Here is a 19,589-nt window from a genome sequence, read left to right on the forward strand (position 1 = left end):
CACAGTCAATGCCGGAGCAACAAAGTGACTCAGAAGATGAAGACGTTATGAGAGACTCCACGGGAATCCAAGTGATAACACAAGAGCTCGACGACCTATCAACGACAATCAGGAACGAAGACGAGCTCCCAGCAGGAATTCGAATCACTCAGCTAATGACTAACAGACTGAGAGAAGACCGAAAGGAAGCCGACTTAGAGTCAGTATCACCAAATGACCGTCCCCTCATGGAGTATATACCGCCCCCTGGAGGCCAAACCGACGAACTGCAAACTGATGAAGGAGAACACAAGGGCAAGAGCGTATTACCCTCGGATGAAGCCAAGGCAACTCAACCGATAGTAACGCAAAAGGAACTTTCAACCGAGCCGCCCGAAACCACGAAGGCCTTGGACCCAGACCCAGGACAAGGAGTCTCCATAATAGAAGAACAAATCGAACAACAAATTGAAGCAGCAGACGCCCTCGAGAACGACACTCAACGAAATGAGCTTCGTCAACTGCTCCACAAATACCACTTCCTGTTCTCAGAAGACCCCTATGATTGCGGCAAAACCGGCCTACACGTGGTATCTATTCCCACACTGGAAGGAGCGCCAGCGGTATATGTGAAACAATACAAGATTCCACTGGCTGCCTACGAATCAATCCAAGAAACCTTGGAGAACCTACTCAAGAAGAATATAATTCGAGAATGCAACTCAACCTACAACTCACCGATTTGGCCTGTATTGAAACCCACAGGCAAGTGGCGACTCACCATCGACTATAGGCAACTCAACAAAACGGTTCCCCTATCTCGATGGCCAATGGCAGAAATCGACCAGAATCTCAACCAAATAAAAGGCGCAAAAATTCTCACCACCATGGATCTATCAAATGGCTTCTGGACCATGCCCGTGAAAGAAGCGGATCAATACAAGTTGGCATTTACATTCAATGGAATACAGTATACTTGGAACCGATGTCCATTTGGATACTCAAATTCACCTGCGGACTTTAACATATTCCTACACAAGGCAATGGACGACGCAAAAGAGCGAGGTACCATCGTCTATGTCGACGATATACTGGTCAAGGACTCCTCATGGGAAGAACACCTCGAGAGCCTCCAGCATACCCTCGAGCAGTTAAAGGAAGCAGGCGCAAAGATTTCAATACAAAAAGGACAGTGGGCACGCAAAAGGGTGGACTACCTCGGGCTCCAGGTCGGCACTGAGGGAATGTTACCCCAAACCAAAAGACTTGAAGCCCTCCTCGCACTCAAATCGCCCACCACAGTCACGACCCTTCGGAGCTTCTTAGGGATTTGCAACTACCTTCGACAGTTCGTGGACGACTACGCAGGAATCGTTCGACCCTTAGTCAAACTACTGCAAAAAGACGAACCATGGGAGTGGGGACAGGAACAGGAAGCCGCAGAAAAAGAATTAAAACGACAGATCACAGAGGCATCCTGCCTAGCATACCCAGAGAAAGGGAAAGAATACTACCTGGAGACCGCATACTCAGATCATAGTATCAGCTCGGTACTGTACCAGAGACAGGAAGCAGAGAAACGAGTTATTGCCTATGCCAGCAAAGCCCTCCGGGGAGTGGAGATGAAGTTCTCCGAGTGTGAGAAGGCGATATTTGGAAACATCTGGGCCATACAACATTTTCGGAACTTGTTGAACGGAGAGAGGATCATCCTGGAAACGAATCATGAATCCTTGGCATACCTCAACAGTAAGAAGATTCGAGAGGGCCGCGTAACCAGCAGCCGAATAGCCAGCTGGGCACTGACACTCCAAGGCCTACCAATCACAGTGAAATACGCAAAAAACAAGAAAAGTCCAATGGCCCAAGGTCTTGCCGATTTACATGATTGTACCTTTGACAGCATAGAAGCAGAGGACGAAAAGATACCTCCGGAGGACAACAGGTACCTGCCCTTCAGGAAGGAGACATGTGCCGACCTACCAGTGGTATACATCGATGGATGCTCCAAGATGAAGGAGAACAAGCTTCACGCGGGGTCAGGAGTCATTTGGGAAACTGGCCCACTCACAGGGATTCAAGAGGGATTTCAGCTGGGACCAAAGTCAAACCAGTATGCAGAGTTGGTCGGGGTACACATCGCTGTCCAAATGGCATCCGATAACCAAATACGGACCATGGTGGTGTGCACTGATTCCAACTACGTACAGCACAGCTTCCTGCACCACCTACCCATATGGAAAAAAAACGAGATGAAGAACCATAGGAATAAACCAATTCACCATCGAGAACTATTCGAGGCCATAGATAAGATGGTTCAGAACAAGGATATGAAGATATTTTGGAAGAAAGTCAAAGGGCACTCCAAGATACCTGGTCAAGAGAAAACTGGGAACGACCAAGCAGATGCCATAGCAAAAGTGGGAAGCCTGGAAGGCACCCCGTGGAAGCTAGAAGACCAAACCGACAGAGACGGGCAACAAGAGGACGAAACACTAAAGACATTCCGAGGCCACAAGTTTGAGATAAGCAGCACTCTGTCCAACTTGTTGAACAGTAAAGAATTCCATATGGTGAAATTATCCCTCAGCGAATCAGAGATTAACATAACAGATCTTACTTGGGCGACCGAAGAGGCTGGATATCAGCGAAATCAACAGATGGGGATGGGAATCACAGGGGCAACAGGGATGATCATACTAGTCCTGGCTATTCTAACCTTAACATACCATGTGGCCAAAATGAATGTCGAACTTAAAAGACTAATCGCAGGCACAAGCCACCTACCATTCAAGCCCAGGAACAGGGATAGAGCCAAGGCCTGATGATGCCACCCAAGAATAACCGTAGAAACTATCTTTTTAACGATATCTCCTATAACACGTAGTCAATAGAATAATTTTTCCCTCCCTTATCGTTTTACCTTCCTTTAGAATTTTTTTTTTCTTTTTCTTTTTTCCTCTCTCTTGTCACATATAACCATGTTAAGTTGTGACACGTACGCGCGCGTTGTAAGGAATAGCAGCAAAACTTGAGGACAATCGATGGTTCATGATGGAAGAAGGGTATACATATTTTTTTTAAAAATAACCCGTGGCCATTTGACCACTGGTCATTTTTAAAAGGGCGGAATGTTGTATACTAACCCTTCTTCCAAAATTGAGATTAATAATATTTGATGATATTTTTATATATTATCTTTTTACTTGTTTTTTTTAATGAAGGAAACACACCAAAGCGCAGCAAACTGCAAAACACCAGGTGTTGTTAAGTAATGAACTGGAGGAGGGCTAGGATGGCAGAATTTGCAACCTTGCTTCAAGGAAAGATAAGGCCTGATGAACGGGTACATGTCACCCGTGCAGGCGGCAGAGACAGTGGGAGTGTCAGCCAGACATAGTTAAGGCAAAAAGCCCAACCATCCTGCATGGTTTTAAAGTAACGTCAAAACTCGAAATTCAACAACAGAGTAGGCTAAATTATCGATCCTCGCGCTCGCTCAAATTGGAGACCAGGCTGCGAGCTACATCAATGAACCATTGCCCATTTGCTAATCCAATACTGAATGTTAATATTACTGAAGTCAAAACGAATTCTATGACCTCAGCACATGGGCAAATAATAGGGCAGTGTCGACTCAAAGGCAATGGAAGAAAACAGAGGCGCCTTTGTCTAAATCACAACCACAGAAAGCCAGGAATCATCACTGATTGTGTGTTTAGGGATTCCGAGCTAGTTAGAACACGTGCACACAGGGGGGAGGTAGAAGTACGCCTTGTCCTCCTGCAGCTGAGGGAACAAAGATAAACCCAAAAAGGCCAAGGAATAAGTGGGTCAGCTCAAGGCTGTGTGCACAGGGGAGGGAACTGATTTAAACAACCCTGCACGTCTGAACGTGAGGGGGCCTTGGACCTGAAATTAAGAATAACACTCCCAGAGCAGAAGGTTGGATGGCCACAGTGAGACGAGAATAAGAGTGTTGTATATCTCTCAAGGAGGCAGACCCAGCTGAACAACAAGGCTGCGGGGGTCACCAGAAGTTCGCGTTCGCCTAGTTAAGACAAAAAGCTCAATTATTCTGTATTGCTATTAAAGTAACGTTAAAGTCGGAATTTAACAACAGGGTAGGCTAAAGTTTGATATTCACACCCACTCCAATTAAACCAGGTCACAAGTTACGCCTACTGAACCATCACCATCATTAAGTCAATACGAAATGTTATTTCCATACTTTAATACTTTCTATACAACTCGACCCGAAGCATATGCATGAAAAGACAAAAGTAAAACTTATGAAAAGCCAGGATAACGGGATGAATCACCACCAGGTCGAATATAAATACATAATAAAAAACGATGTTAAACCCAGGGTCGGAGAGAAAGGGAGATCCCGGCCGTCTTTGTATTCCCGCAGCGCGGGATAGGAGTGTGTATACGCTCGGGGAAACACCTCCACTTGAGTCAAGCACCACGATGGGAAACGACAGACCTTAGGTTACATACAGAATCATAACTGTGAAATAGTAAGGGACAAATGTTAACTTAAAACTTTTTAACCATTTATTTGTGCGCCGGGTCGGAGAGAGTGTTGCCCCTCCCTCCAGGTTGTGCAACACGAACAAAGACGCCTATGAGACGATTTGTAACGTCTGTGTTTTGGGTTCATGAAGAAGGCCAGACAAGAGATAATATTGCACCCAGACAGAGAGACGACCTCGAGGCAATTTGTAACATCTGATTGTTTGCTCGTGGGTTTATGGAGGGAGTGTGACAACGGAATATACCGTGGGTGATGCACACAAGGACATACGGACGTACGGACACACACATGGACACACCTGCCTACGGACAAATCCTGACACAGCAAAAATCGAAAGAAGCCCCGCCTTGTGGGCGGGATCCAGGGGGATTTTTCGGCATAAAGGAAAGGATCCTGAGCATTGGAAACTAGTGCGACCAGCGGGTCGACTCAGGAGCGAGTGCGACCAGCGGGTCGACTCAGGAGCGAGCTCGACCGGGAGGGTCGGCTCAGGAGCGAGCTGCGACCAGCGGGTCGGCTCGACTCATCTTCAGCTCGTCTGGGACTCAGCCGAGTTCGATCGGCTTACCAAAGCCGGCTCTCGGGGCTCGACTCAAGCGGCTCCCCATCTCCTCTGCAGGCGGGCAAGACCCGCTTGACAGCTCAACCCGGCCTGCGTGGGTCAACCTCTGCCGAGTCGGAGGTCTCTGCTGCCGCCGGAGTGGTGAGGGTCGCGGTTTGGCGACGAGGCTCCGTGCACACCCTGGTCGACGACCCAACACTGCACGCTGCGAGCGAGTTGTGGGCGCCACCTACCGACCGGGTTCCGAACTGCGACAGCGTATCAACGGGCATCCGAACCAGTTCACCACGGTGACAGGGGAGCGACTGATACGTATGACGCGCACCGCCCCCTCACCACACGACCACCAGGCGTCTGTTTGACATAAAGAATCGACTCCGAACACTGACTATTCAAGACAACTCTTACCACTCAAACACACTCGAACCCATAAGCCATCCGTGGCTGGGAAGGCATCACAACGAGACCGAGTGATGGCCATCCGTCGTTTATAAGAGTATTCGTAATTTTTATCTTTAATATTTAGTGGGCTGTACTCTTAATCGCATAAATTCCCAACAGATCCATCAATACGAACTGATTCTTGGCACCTCCTTCCGCCGAGCCACGCTCACGTGGGGAGTGGTGGCCCACCGGATCCTTATCAGGTGATCTGGTCCCCAATTAGTAAACTTGGTATAAGATAACGATCTTCGGAAAAGGAGCACCGTCGCAGGCCCTTACTCCGAGCCGTTCTGTTGTCAGATAACCTGCCGATGTATCTGTTGAGATTGGTGCCTTTAAGAATAATAACTGTTTTTGATTGTGTTTTTTTATCGCCGTATAATCTTTCAAGTATCTTTCAGTCATAATCGCCGCACGTACTCGCATCCTCTACAAAATATTCAACTGTCCCGTGACCCAAGGTGCTAACAACGTGATAAGGGTTGCGTATGATCAATAAGGAGTGCGGTACTGCGTGAACAATATTGAGTATAATCATTCATTAACGTTAAGGTTTTCTTAGCATAGTATTTGCATATTTTAACGACTCTCTCTCTCACTAACAACCATCGCGTTATGCGGGATCCATGTGCCGTTGTCAAAGTGAAATCAGACAATCGTTGATGATACTGTATTGATGCCGTGTTGACGTTCCGGGATTGAGGGTTCGCATACTATATCATAGTTAAGGTTGAATTAGTAATAAATTGATCAATACAGAAGTGGTTGTGTGATTCTTTCCTGAAATCTATGCATAAGATCTGCTTCTGCGTTGAGATCTGAACTTGGTGACCTTAATAAACACACTAATACATACTCAGTAAATGTTAAAGCAATAACGGGGTGAACCGGGGACCTAAAATATAACCACGAATATACACTCTGGGAATGTTAAAGCGAGAATGAGACGAACCTAGACAACGATGCCGAGTTAATCTAAGTTAATCTTGCATACTTACACCACACCTGCATAACTGCATACGATTAATTGCCTTATTCCGATCGATAACCCACCCTCGTCACCGAGGCGGGGTCTGGTTATCATAACGACTTGCATTATCATAATTACACCCACTCGCATAATTAATACGATTACCTCTCGAATTGGCATAATTAAAATGTGCATAATTACATAAATTAACATATTTCCGGATAATTACACATTTGGCCAAATTTCATTTAATTATTATTATTTTCACTGAATATTCATAACCCACATATACAACATAATAATTTCACCCACACACGCATACAACATAACAAATTTAGTATAACCAACATATACAACACCCCCCCATCCCTATTCACCGTATCATTTTTAGCTCCCCTAATTGTACCACTCGTGTAAAGCGCCTTGGCTTAAAAGAGCTGTATAAATACATGTTCGCAAGTAAGTTATTACGTAATAATAAAATATTTAACTTGTCGTGGCTGCCGCTGTTGGATAGGTCACGTGATGGGGTCGCGCGTAATTCAATAGCGACCAGCAAATGGAGTTGACATACAAAAGGGAATATATAAAAGGGAAATTTGTGAATGTGTGTGTCTGTTCGAAATGTTTAGCGTACTTCCCAACATGCAACAAACTTTAAATTTGGCATGTGGGTAGCTTTCAGACTGTACACAATGCAAAAAGTATAAAAATAGACTTTTGTATTTTGGGGGGGGTGGGGGGTGCAATAATGGATATATTTTGCACGGCAAGTGAGCGGTGACGTCACATCTGTGATGTCACCCGCATGCGGCAGCGTCACGCGGTGAGCCTGCTGACGTCACGCGGTGTGCCTGCTGACGTCACACACCCCCCCACCCTCCACGTAGGACGTGTATTAATCCAAGACAAGAATCCAAGTCTCGGGCGAAGCCGGGTAGTAAAGCTCGTCTTCAATTAAACTCAACCCATATGCGTGAAATTTAAACGGGTCATTAAATCCATTTGCATGTTTAAAACCCACTGAGAAATTAAGAATGTTTTTAATTTATGAAGTGACCGATGCTTGGATCTTGCCAAGCAATCGGTGGCCTGGGTCACGTGACGTACTATTTACCGTACAGTAGATGTAGTTCACTTATTCGATTGCACTCAACACGCAAGCGTGAAGTCGAAATGAAACATCAAATCAATCTGTCATTAAAAAAAAATTAACAAATAAAAACATTTCCGGACCGGTAGTTGGATTGGAAACCCGTGGGTGGTGAGTGGCCGGGTCACGTGACGCAACAGCGCACACGTGACTGCCGTAGAGTGAATGGAGTACTGGTAGGAACCTTCTGGTTACACCAGCCCACAGGGGATTATTGTGTCCATCCGTCGTGCAGGGAGGGGCTGGGTGGGGAGGGAGGGGCTGGGTGAGGAGGGGAGGGGCTGGGTGGGGAGGGTGGGGCTGGGTGGTGGGTGGGAGGGGTGGGGCTGGGTGGGGAGGGGCTGGTCACCCCGTGGTGCCCTTATAAAACTCAACGTTTAACCTACTCACGCCGGCTTGTGCCCGCCCTCACAGTCGGGCATATTTGCGGAATACACCACGCCGCCGTTGACCCTGCAGGCCATTGACCGAGCAACCCAACGTTCCTACCAGCTCCCTCTGCAGGATTGTGTTTAACATCTAAAATTAAAACGCAAACCACACGCGGGAAATTAAAACGAAACCTCAAATAATCAGTTGTTTTGTGTTTATTATAAAGGGCCGTCCATAAATGACGTCACGCGATTTTGGCCGATTTTGTACCCCCCCCTCCCCCCCTCGTCACACGGCGTCACAAAAAGTGAGACCCCCCCCCCACAAATGACGTCACAAAGCTCTGCCCCCCCCCAAACCATTTTTCCATTTTGAAAATAAAACATGCTTCAAATAAAATTTCGATTTAAAGACTTTACCGAAAGAACCAAGAGGATGCTTCAAATTACTTTAAACTAAAACTGTTGCCATTGTAGTGCGTATTTAATGTGGCGCTGCACTCTGATGTTGTAGGAGAAAACATTTATTAAAAAGGAGGCGTTGGAAAGTTGAAATTTAGCATGAAACTCAATTGAAAATATTCAACGTCTAAAACTGCAGATGTTCAGAATATTATATTGAAATTCTCTTATAATTAGAAAATATTAAAAGTAATTATAACTCTTCTTGGTTCTTTCGGTAAAGTCACGTAGAAGGGAAGTAATAAAATAATAAAAATAAAACATAATAAAACAATTCTCACAATTCTCAGTGAGAATTGTTTTATTATGTTTTATTTTTATTATTTTATTACTTCCCTTCTACGTGACTTTACCGAAAGAACCAAGAAGATGAATCCCTGCAGTCACGAAAGCTTTAAATCGAAAAGTAATTATAACTATTAAGAAAATACTTGAAACTTTGTAGTAGAACGAAGCAAAATGGAGAGTGCAATTACGACAATCACATTCATTTAGAGAATGAAAAGCCCTGGTAGAATCATAATGTTAAATAACAATCATTGAACAATTCACAACATTTATGCTTCTCTATTCTCCCATGGAGAAGCAAAATGCTCCTTCAAAGCATAAATAAAAGGTGACCTTAGTAAATTTAAATTACCAAATAGTTAATAATGAAAATTAGTGTTGTTTGAACAATTATACCTAATTAATATTTATTTAAAGTTGCGCTTTTTGATGTGACGTCACATTTCTCAAACCCCCCCTCCCCCCCTCGTCACACATCGTCACAAATGTCTGACCCCCCCCCCCCCGGTGCGTGACGTCATTTAGGGACGGCCCCAAAACAACCCCCAGGACAAATAATAAATAAATAACTTTACTGACGTGACGCACCAGCGCACATTTAAATACCGTACCATAAGTGTGGATAACACGTTCAATTAAACTCAACCCATATGAGTGAACTTTGAATCAAAAATGAAACATTTATCTGCATTGTTTTTTTTTAAACGCACTGATAAATTAATACATTTAAAAAAATAATATTTTGTTTTTATTAAACAATAATATTTAATAATAATATTTAGTTTTTATTCACGAACCGGTGGTTGGATTTGAACGCGTAGTGGTGTGTGGCCGCGTCACGTGACATGACAGGTCACATTTAAATGCCGCACAGCAAATGTAGTTAACGCCTCCACTTAAACCCAAACCCACACGCGTGAAATTTCAACGACGAAACAAACGTCTGCAGTTTTTGTTGTTCTTGTTGTTGTGCTCAACCTTTACCGATCAATTAATACTTTTTTTTTAAAATAAATAAAAATATTAAAACTCACCGGCGGCGGTTGGATTTGAACCTGCGGCTGCGTGGTCGGCGTCGCCCGGCCGCGATTGGCGGGTGAGCGCGTCACGTGACGTGACGTCACCCAGCAGGGCCCCGAGAACTCGAGCGGGAGACGTGTCCCCCCCGTGCGCCCCGGGCCCCCCGGGCCCCTCGTCCCCCCCTGTCACCACGCGGCTCCACGTCGCGTCGGCGTAGAAGCGCGCCGAACTCTCCCCCAGCACGAACATGGAGGCGCGGACGAAGCGCCACGCGGCCTCCGCCTTCTCCGCCAGTAAGTCGGGCATGGCTCGGTGTGTGTGGTGGGTGTCTGTGGCGCAGTGCGACTCGGGACTCGAATTAATTCTCGTACTAACTGGTGCTGTGTGTCGCAGTTAGACTCGGAGTCGAATGAATGCTCTTACTAGCTGGTGCTGTGTGTCGCAGTTAGACTCGGAGTCGACTGAGTGCCTGGTGTCTCGTGTGTGTGTGTAAACATTAGCAGTGGGGAGAGACAAAGACGGCCGGGCGTGGTGTTAGCCACCCGCAATGTCGGCACTTCGCGTGTGCTGCTACTCGCTACCGCTAACACTTTGCCCCTCCCTATTCTGGGTGGGGATGGGAGAATCTTTGTGTTTGACGTCGCGAGTTTAAAATAATAAAATGTTTAAATTTTACCTCAGAGCCACCGACTCGCAATGGCGGGTCGGAGGGGGGGGGGCGTTGACGTGGAATCGATTCTTGCGATTGTTTACCGCTTATCGATTCGCGGCAATCGATTCCTCCCATCGGGTTTTTTGCGGTGGAGTCGGTAAATGGTAAAGTTGCGACGTCGATTCGATTCCTCTTTGGGTTGACCGCGACGGTGGAATCGACGCCGATTAAGGGGGAATCGATACAACTTTATTTCTTAGCGGCATTTAACTAATCTTGATTTGAAGCTTAATTGGAGACTGCAGCAATCCAGACTCTTTGGTTCTTTCGGTGAAGCCACGTAGACAGACGATAGATCGCAACACAAGCAGCCGTCATCAGGTGATGACACCACTGGGGCTCCGCAAGCCTCTCTCCTCAGCGTGCCTGGCAAGGCGATTAATTCTAGATTTGAAGCTTTCGTGACTGCAAGGATTCATATTCTTAGGTTTTTTCGGTAAAGTCACGGAGGTAAAACATTAAAATTAATAAAATAAAAATCACAACGTTTCGGAGGCAACACAAGCTTCCGTCTTCAGGTGGAACCGTCACAGCCTCCGAAACGTCGTGATTTTTATTTTATTTTACTTTTATTAATTTTAATGTTTTACCTACGTGACTTTACCGAAAAAAAAACCTCAGAATATGGCAAAGCGATGTTGAATAATCATTGCCAGGACCTTTCCCGGCAGACAAAGATCCCCCGTGTAGCCTTAACAGGCTGTAGGGGCAAGTGCTGTTAGCGAGCAGCACCTATGAAGGCCGGCACGGCACACGAGGGGTGGGTGGCAAGCACCATGCCCGGCCGCCTTTGTCTCCCCAAGTGGCGATGTTTACTGCACACCGCACCAGGTAGTCATTTGAGGCTGAATCGACTGGGATAACCCTGCAGCAGCAGCAACATCGCTCCCTACTGACAAAAATTGGTAGGCACATCCTTTTATTACAGTGCAATGGTACCCCGGAGATCGAACTCAATTCGTTCCAGAAGGCCATTCGAACACCGATTTGTTCGAACACCGAATTAATTTTCCCCATAAGAATTAATGTAAATGACAGTATTTGGTTCCAGACACAAGAAATCTCTCATTATAAAGCATTTTTACACGAAGTTTACAGTCATTACATGCATAAAATCATACAAAAAAACAAGAAACACAATAAATGTAATAAATGAATAAATATATGGAATAAATGAAATAAATGAACATTGAACTTCACTTTACCTGTAGTAAGGAGAGTTGATGGCTTGAGTGGAAGGTGGTGAGGTGGAGGAGGAGGTGGTAAAACCTTTGTCTGGGCAAGCGTCATGCACGCTGGCCATACGCGTCTCAGCCGTACAGGTTCTTTCAAGTGGCGATTTCCCGTTCGACCTCCGAATTTCGTTCGGTTTCCGGGGCAAAAAATGTTCGGAAATATCGTTCGAACACCGACTTGTTCGAGTTCTGGTGCGTTCGATCTCCGAGGTTCTACTGTGTTTGTTATTTCAGCAGGTAAATTTGTCCTTAACCCACCGCCACCCGACACAGCCAGTTTAAACCTGAAAGTTGTTTTTTATTTTAACAAGTGAGGCACCACTGAGCTGTATAGCTCGTTTTTAGAAGCGGCCTGACTCTCACAAATGATAGCGCAATGAAGTGGCTTACCTTCATGTGGAAATTTATAGCAGCCAAATATTACAAAACGTTGATTCTAAATGTGGAGAGAGAAAAAAATCCACGTGACCACGGGGAGAGAAACACGCAAACTTCAAATATGCAGCAGGCGTCAGGGTCGGGATCGAACTCACGACCTCCTGCGTACCAGGCGAGAGAGTTAACATCTCCCCACCGCGGCGCCCCGTGCATTACCAAAGCATTTTTGTTTGCAGGTTTAACCACAAGTATGTGCAGTTAAAGAAGACTTTAAAGCCTTGTAATAGCCACATTACCCTCCGACTGCAATATACAGGAACCTAAAAAACTTCTACAGGACCTCCTCTACTTACGAACAGGTGATGTTCCAGAGGTCTATTCATCAGTTGATTTGTTTGTAAGTCCAACTTTACTCCTTTCGATTCTAAACGTGTTGTACGGCGCGTACACTAAACACGGGGAATGGCCTCCAAAGTTGTGCAATCTCCTGTAGGTGTAGATGCTACTGGGTCATGTTCTTCAGATGTAGATGCCACTGGTTCTTCATGTTCTGCAGATGTAGATGCCACTGGTTCTTCATGTTCTGCAGATGTAGATGCCACTGGTTCTTCATGTTCTGCAGATGTCGATGCCACTGATTCTTCATGTTCTGCAGATGTAGATGCCACTGATTCATCATGTTTTGCAGATGTAGATGCCACTGGTTCTTCATGTTCTGCAGATGTAGATGCCACTGGTTCTTCATGTTTTACAGATGTAGATGCCACTGGTTCTTCATGTTCTGCAGATGTAGATGCCACTGGTTCTTCATGTTCTGCAGATGTAGATGCCACTGGTTCTTCACGTTCTGCAGCTGTAGATGCCACTGGTTCTTCATGTTCTGCAGATGTAGATGCCACTTGTTCTTCATGTTCTGCAGATGTAGATGCCACTGGTTCTTCATGTTTTACAGATGTAGATGCCACTGGTTCTTCATGTTCTGCAGATGTAGATGCCACTGGTTCTTCATGTTTTGCAGATGTAGATGCCACTTGTTCTTCATGTTATGCAGATGTAGATGCCAATATGTTTTACATGTTCTGCAGATGTAGATGCCACTGGTTCTTCATGTTCTGCAGATGTAGATTCCATCGATTCTTCATGTTCTGCAGATGCAGATGCCACTGATTCTTCATGTTCTGCAGATGTAGATGCCACTGGTTCTTCGTGTTTTGCAGATGTAGATGCCACTGGTTCTTCATGTTTTGCAGATGTAGATGCCACTTGTTCTTCATGTTCTGCAGATGTAAATGCCACCGATTCTTCATGTTCTGCAGATGTAGATGCCACTGATTCTTCATGTCCTGCAGATGTAAATGCCGCTGATTCTTCATGTTCTGTAGATGTAGAAGCCACTGGTTCTCCATGTTTCTGTAGATGTAGATACCACTGGTTCTTCACGTTCTGCAGATGTAGATGGCACTGCCACCATCTATTGCGCGTCCGTTGAACTAACGACTCTCGGTCCGGACAGGCAACTGGACATATGGACAGGTTTTTTCGTATCTTCGAAAATTCGGGGAGGGGGTGGATTTCCAAAAACGTCAGATAATCACGAAACAAGAATGATTTAAAATTGATTATTTTTACACATTCGTGCATACCATTATGTTTTTAGGTGTTGTGTGTACAGTTTTTTCGTGTTTTAAATGTGTTTACTATTGAAATTGGTTTAAATAAACATACAAATAATAAAAAAATTAATATCCTGTAAAAAGTGACTTAGTTTATTTAGTAAATTATTTTAAAAATGTGTTTTATAATATGTTCATGCCGAGCGTCTCCTACTATCCTGTACAGCGCTTTGAGATCCTTGATGAAAAGCGCTATGAGTGTAATTATTAGTACCGTACTTACCACTCTAATCTCGAAGACTGCATCATGGGGTGATGTACGTAGCACCACCCATGATGTGTTTGACGATCGCCGGACTGGGTCACAGCCTTCGGAGCGGTTTTGCCGGTTTCGCCGGATCGGCCCGGGACCACCGGATAATGTTGGAAGCATCCGGATAATTGCGCGCCCGGATAATCAATGATTGTGTATATAGATATTTTTCAGAAACGATCTGTGTATCACAAATGATAGCCCCAATTAAATGGCTTATTGGAAATGTATAGCAGCAGCCAAGCACCTTCAACGCGTGGTGATGTTGATTTTAAATGTAGAGGGGGATAAAACCGGAGGACCTGGAAAAAAATCTACGTGACCACGGGGACAGAGAGAGATGCAAACTCCAATATGCAGCAGGCATCGGGGTTGGGATTGAACCGACGACCTCCTGTACACCAGGTGGGGTAGTTAACATATCCTAGCCCACCCTGATGATGATGATGAGAGAGTGATACGCAAACACCAGGCATACAGCAGCAGGCATCGCCAGTGTTGGGATCGAACTCACGATCTCCTGTACATCAGGCGGGGTAGTTAACACTGTGATGATGTCAAACCCCCAATGAATTTTAAATGTGTGGCGGCCCCTTCACATACGGATTATGTCTTATCGGCGACAGTGCCCCACTCCCTTGCCCCATTGGAAAATGAGTGAAGAACCACTGGAATGTTCTGAACAAACAATAACACCGTTTAGCAGGCAGCAGGTGGCGTTATAGCCACGTAAAATCTCTTGGACGCAGCCACGGAAAGTGGCCTTTGTAACCACGGACGCAGCAAAAAATCGAAGTTTTCACGATACGAATATTATCGCCATTTCACTTTTCCCAGTAACTTTGTAATAGCATTTCACGTTATCTATGCGACTTATGTAATTCATTTATCGTGAAAAAATGGAAATCTTATATTCAGTGACTCGCTGACCTATTTTCTCTCTTTTCCACCGCTACCGTGTTTGTATTTTGGGGTATTTTGCTTTTATCACTTTCTGAACCCGTGCCACATTTAAAATGTGAGTGTATTTGGCGTTTCGCCGGTGATCACAACCACCACAAGCAGCAGCTTCATCAGGCGATTTGCCGTAATCACCAGCGGCACGTCGCAGTACTCATTGTAAATCAGAATCAGAATATTTGTTCATACTGGAGGAGAAATCCGATGAGCTATGAAGCTCATTTTTACCACAGATGTCCAGTAATGGGGCCACAGGGTAAGAACGTTCCAACAACAAACGGTACACAAACACGATAGTAGTGAAAAGTACGAGATAGGTAAACTAATTTGGATTTACTCTCCAACACAATCGGTGTGCTGTTGAAGTAATAGACCATTGGCAAGTTTTGTTCGCGTGACAAACCTCACCAATTGGCCTGCTTCGGGTGGTGGCGGGTTTAACAACACGACGTTTATATTCACGCGACCTCTAACTCCAATAACCTTCATTACGAACAATACGTGTCTCGAAAGCCTACGTGTTACATTGATAGGTGGGTAAAGAGAGACAGCCAGACCTAGGGTTTGAATCTCAGGTTCTCAGTGGTGCTGACTAAGGGGGAGCCTGACACGGCCATGATCAACATCCCCAGAGAGAGGGGCAGATACACCCAGGGCTAGAACCCAGGCATATTAAAACTAAACTACAGTGGTACCCCAAAGATCGAACTTAATTCGTTCCAGAAGGCCATTCGAACACCAATTTGTTCGAGCACCGAATGAATTTTCCCCATAAGAATTAATGTAAATGACATTAATTGGTTCCAGACGCAAGAAATTTCTCATTATAAGTATTTTTACACGAAGTTTACAGTAATTACATGCATAAAATTATACAAAAAACAAACACAATAAATGGAATAAACGAAAAATATATGGAATAAATTAAATAAATGAACATTGAACTTCACTTTACCTGTAGTAAGGAGAGTTGATGGCTTGAGTGGAAGGTGGTGAGGTGGAGGAGGAGGTGGTAAACCTTTGTCTGGGCAAGCATCATGCACGCTGGCCATACGCGTCTCAGCCGTACAGGTTCTTTCAAGTCGCGATTGGCCGTTCGACCTCCGAATTTCGTTCGGTTTCCGGGGAAAAAAATGTTCGGAAATATCGTTCGAACACCGATTTGCTTGAGTTCTGGTGCGTTCGATCTCCGAGGTTTTACTGTATTAAACTCGTTTCATGTCACCAGGTTAGGCCCCACTGAGCCTATGTAGCTCTTTTTCTGAAGCCACCCTGGATATCACAAATGATAGCTGAGCAAAGTCGCTTATCACGTGGAAAATAATAGCAGCAGCCAATACTCTATAAACACGTGACATTGATTCTCAATGTGGAGGATGAAAAACTGGAGGAGCCGAAGAAAAATCCACCTGACCACAGGGAGAGAAAGACGCAAACTCCAAATATGCAGCAGGCGTCAGGGTTGGGATCGAACTCACGACCTCCTGCGTACCAGGCGAGAGAATTAACATCTCTCCATCACGGTGCCCCATGCATTACCAAAGCATATTTCTGTTTGCATGTTTGACCTCGAGTATGTGTGGTTAAAGTTCAATGGAAGTAGCTTATCATTATGTGGAGATTTATAGCAGCCAAATAATCTAAACAATGCACGTTCTTAGAGAATGGACCCGCGGAAGCGGATATCCCAGAAATATTTCTGACTGAAATTCCATTGCAGGACCTTGGCGCAGCGCGCTTTCCGCACTCCACCCTCTCCCTGCACTCCGAGAGGTCGGTTCGTATGGTGGCGACCAAACCGATACTTTAATTCTCAATGGTTGGAATTTATCCAAATTATGTAAAAAAATACCATTGAACTGAAGTAATTACAAGTGTGGAGGGGAAAAACTGGAGGTCCTTGGAGCAAAATCTACGCGACCACTGGGAGAGAGAGAGAGATACTCAAACTCCAAATATACAGCAGGCGTCAGGGTCGGGATGGCACCCATGACCTCCTTTATACCAGGCGAGATGGTTAACATCTCATCACTATCAGACGTTCCATCACAGGTTGCCAAAACCCATAATTAAAACCCAGCATCTCAGCAGCAGGTAACTCAATGGCTGACACAGGCATTATGAACCTCTCCAGAGAGGCACAGGAAGACACTCAGCTCGGATGTACTTAAAAAATGTGACAATTGGTTAAAGTATTGATGCTCATTATTCATACAGTAAAACTTCCCTTAAAGACCACCCATGTTAACGACTAATCGCCTCCATAGAGCCCAATGTGTTCGGGATCACACCCACGACCTCCTGAACGCCAGTCGAGGGAGTTAACATCTCCTAGCCACCGTGGCGCTCCTGAAGTGGATTGGTGACACTGACACGGCCTTTATGAACTCACTGGGAGACGTTTAGCCTGCGGCGGTGGGGCTAAGAGCCTGCACTTTAAGACATTGATGTTTTATTGCCCCTCCGACGGAGTGTTATACGCGTAGGAGTAGTTAAGGGGATTTCGTGACGACTATTATCCACGAGGGTTTGTTCGGGGGTGCCTGTGGCACCCCCTCACAACCATTTACGGCCTTCGGCCAGGAAGATCATGAAAAAAATGGCACACGAACGACGCATTGACACAAGCACCCGATGCTCCGTTTTGAAGTTTTAAAATGAAACATCTTTGAATTGTGTTATGTTTTGAATTAGATAATTTTATTTCTTCATTAAAAGCTTATATCATTTTACATCTGGAAGACTAGATTGAAAAGGACATTTCGTGTGAATTTTCTCTCGTCGTTAAGTAGATGGCCTTGCTGGGGGTTCGGTTCGATGCGGACTTTCACCTGTTTGGGATTGCGGGATCGAGATCAGGTGACACAGCTGCTGGCCGTGCTAGAAGACCGCCGTCTACAGATCGATTCCAACGTAATCGAACGTCTGTCCCTGCGCCTCCATCGTTCATGCAGGGGGCGCTGCAAACCTTCATGACGGAAAGTGCAGCGTTCATCGAGGTTTTTTTGTTGAGATGATATAACGTCGATATATATAACTGTGTCGTTAAACCGCCCACCATCACCCGATACAGCCAATCAGTGAGGGTTAGTCGTGTGAACCAAACACTTGGCCAGTTAGGCGAAAGCCGACGTGTTAAACCAATTAGTTACTAGTTCAGCACTAACCGGTTGTGTGGTCGGAGAGTAGACCCACTGCAAATTTACAATTATAGCGTAGTGTATAGTAGTGTATAGTGTAGTGTATAGTAGTGTACTAGCTTTACTACCCGGCTTCGCCCAGGAACTTGGATTCACCACGCCCGGCCGCCTTTGTCTCCCCAGTGACGATGTTCACACACCACACCAGTTACTCGTTTGAGGCTGAGTCGACCTAGGGGAGGCCCAGGTCCGGTTCAAATAATCGTCACCGGTGGTGGCCGTGAGTGGGAATCGAACTCGGGTCGCCGGGTTCGTAGCGTGGCGCGCTAACCACGACACTACAATGCGTTACGCTTCCGTTGTAGGATTTGTGTGAGGCACGCCGATCCGCTGTAGGGTTTTAGTGAGGCGCGCCGATCCGTTGTAGGGTTTGTGTGAGGCGTGCCGATCTGTTGTAGGGTTTTAGTGAGGCGCGCCGATCCGTTGTAGTGTATAGTAGTGTAGTGTATAGTAGTGTATAGTGTAGTATATAGTGTAGTATACTAGTACAGTGCTAACCGGTTGTGTGGTTGTAGAGGAGACCCACTACAACATTTACAATTATAGTGTAGTGTATAGTGTATTGTATAGTAGTGTATAGTGTAGTATACTAGTATAGTGCTAACGAGTTGTGTGGTTGGAGAGTAAACTCACAACTGCATTTACAATTTGAGTATCCGTGACGTTTCGCCGGTCATTACAGCAGCAAACAACAACGAACCTCATCTGGCGACAGCCCAGAATTGTGCAGAAATCCTCCTGTTTCAGATTTGTGGATTTCTCCACAACTCTGTCGCAGCATCATCAGTCGCCCGATGATGCTGCTGGTTGTCGTCCTAAACGCGCCCGTCGTGACACTCGCACGAACCCGGCTCTGGCAGAGCCCCCAAGAACCAGGTTAGCGGAGAGAGAGAGAGGGATATTTGGTGGTGCTGTTTCTGCAGCTGCTGTGTTGGTATGTGTGTGTTGAACTTATATTCTTGGTTCATTCGGTAAAGTCACGTAAAAGGGAAATAATAAAATAAAAAAATATATAAAATAATAATATTCTCACGACGTTTCGACTGCAACACAAGCAATCATCATCAGGTGTGAAATCCACAGCAAATTTTTTTTTTTATTGCTGTGGATTTCACACCTGATGATTGCTTGTGTTGCAGTCGAAACGTCGTGAGAATTGTATTCTTTTATATTTTTATTATTTTATTATTTCCCTTCTACGTGACTTTACCGAATGAACCAAGAATATGAATCCCTGCAGTCACGAAATCTTTAAATCAAAATGTGTTGAACTTATTTGCACCATACGTAGCCAACCGTTCTAAAGCATGGAGCTGCGGGGGAAGGACAACAAGCTAAACAATGTGTGTACGTACTTCGAAGTTCTTTTGCACTGTACGTAGCCAACCT

General features: G+C 45.3%; 2 protein-coding genes across 3 annotated transcripts in view; one reads left to right on the forward strand and one right to left on the reverse strand.

The window, feature by feature from the left end:
* Positions 1 to 10,510, reverse strand: part of LOC133360276 (probable methyltransferase-like protein 25) — a 34,376-nt gene extending 23,866 nt beyond the window's left edge. For both annotated transcript variants that reach the window (XM_061578912.1, XM_061578911.1), the window contains exon 1: positions 9,804 to 10,510. In XM_061578912.1, coding sequence (XP_061434896.1) covers positions 9,804 to 10,095 — 292 coding nt within the window. In that variant the 5' untranslated portion in view covers positions 10,096 to 10,510. The remainder of the gene's footprint in view (positions 1 to 9,803) is intronic.
* LOC133360278 (transcription factor Spi-B-like) overlaps positions 9,929 to 19,589 on the forward strand; it is a 60,838-nt gene continuing 51,177 nt past the window's right edge. Inside the window, exon 1 of the mRNA XM_061578913.1 lies at positions 9,929 to 10,082. Within this exon, the coding sequence (XP_061434897.1) occupies positions 10,037 to 10,082 (46 nt within the window). The 5' untranslated portion in view covers positions 9,929 to 10,036. The remainder of the gene's footprint in view (positions 10,083 to 19,589) is intronic.

The sequence above is a fragment of the Lethenteron reissneri genome, chromosome 68 (assembly GCF_015708825.2).
Source record: "Lethenteron reissneri isolate LAM-NWPU_2019-01 chromosome 68, ASM1570882v1, whole genome shotgun sequence".
In the NCBI taxonomy this organism is placed as follows: Eukaryota; Metazoa; Chordata; class Hyperoartia; order Petromyzontiformes; family Petromyzontidae; genus Lethenteron; species Lethenteron reissneri.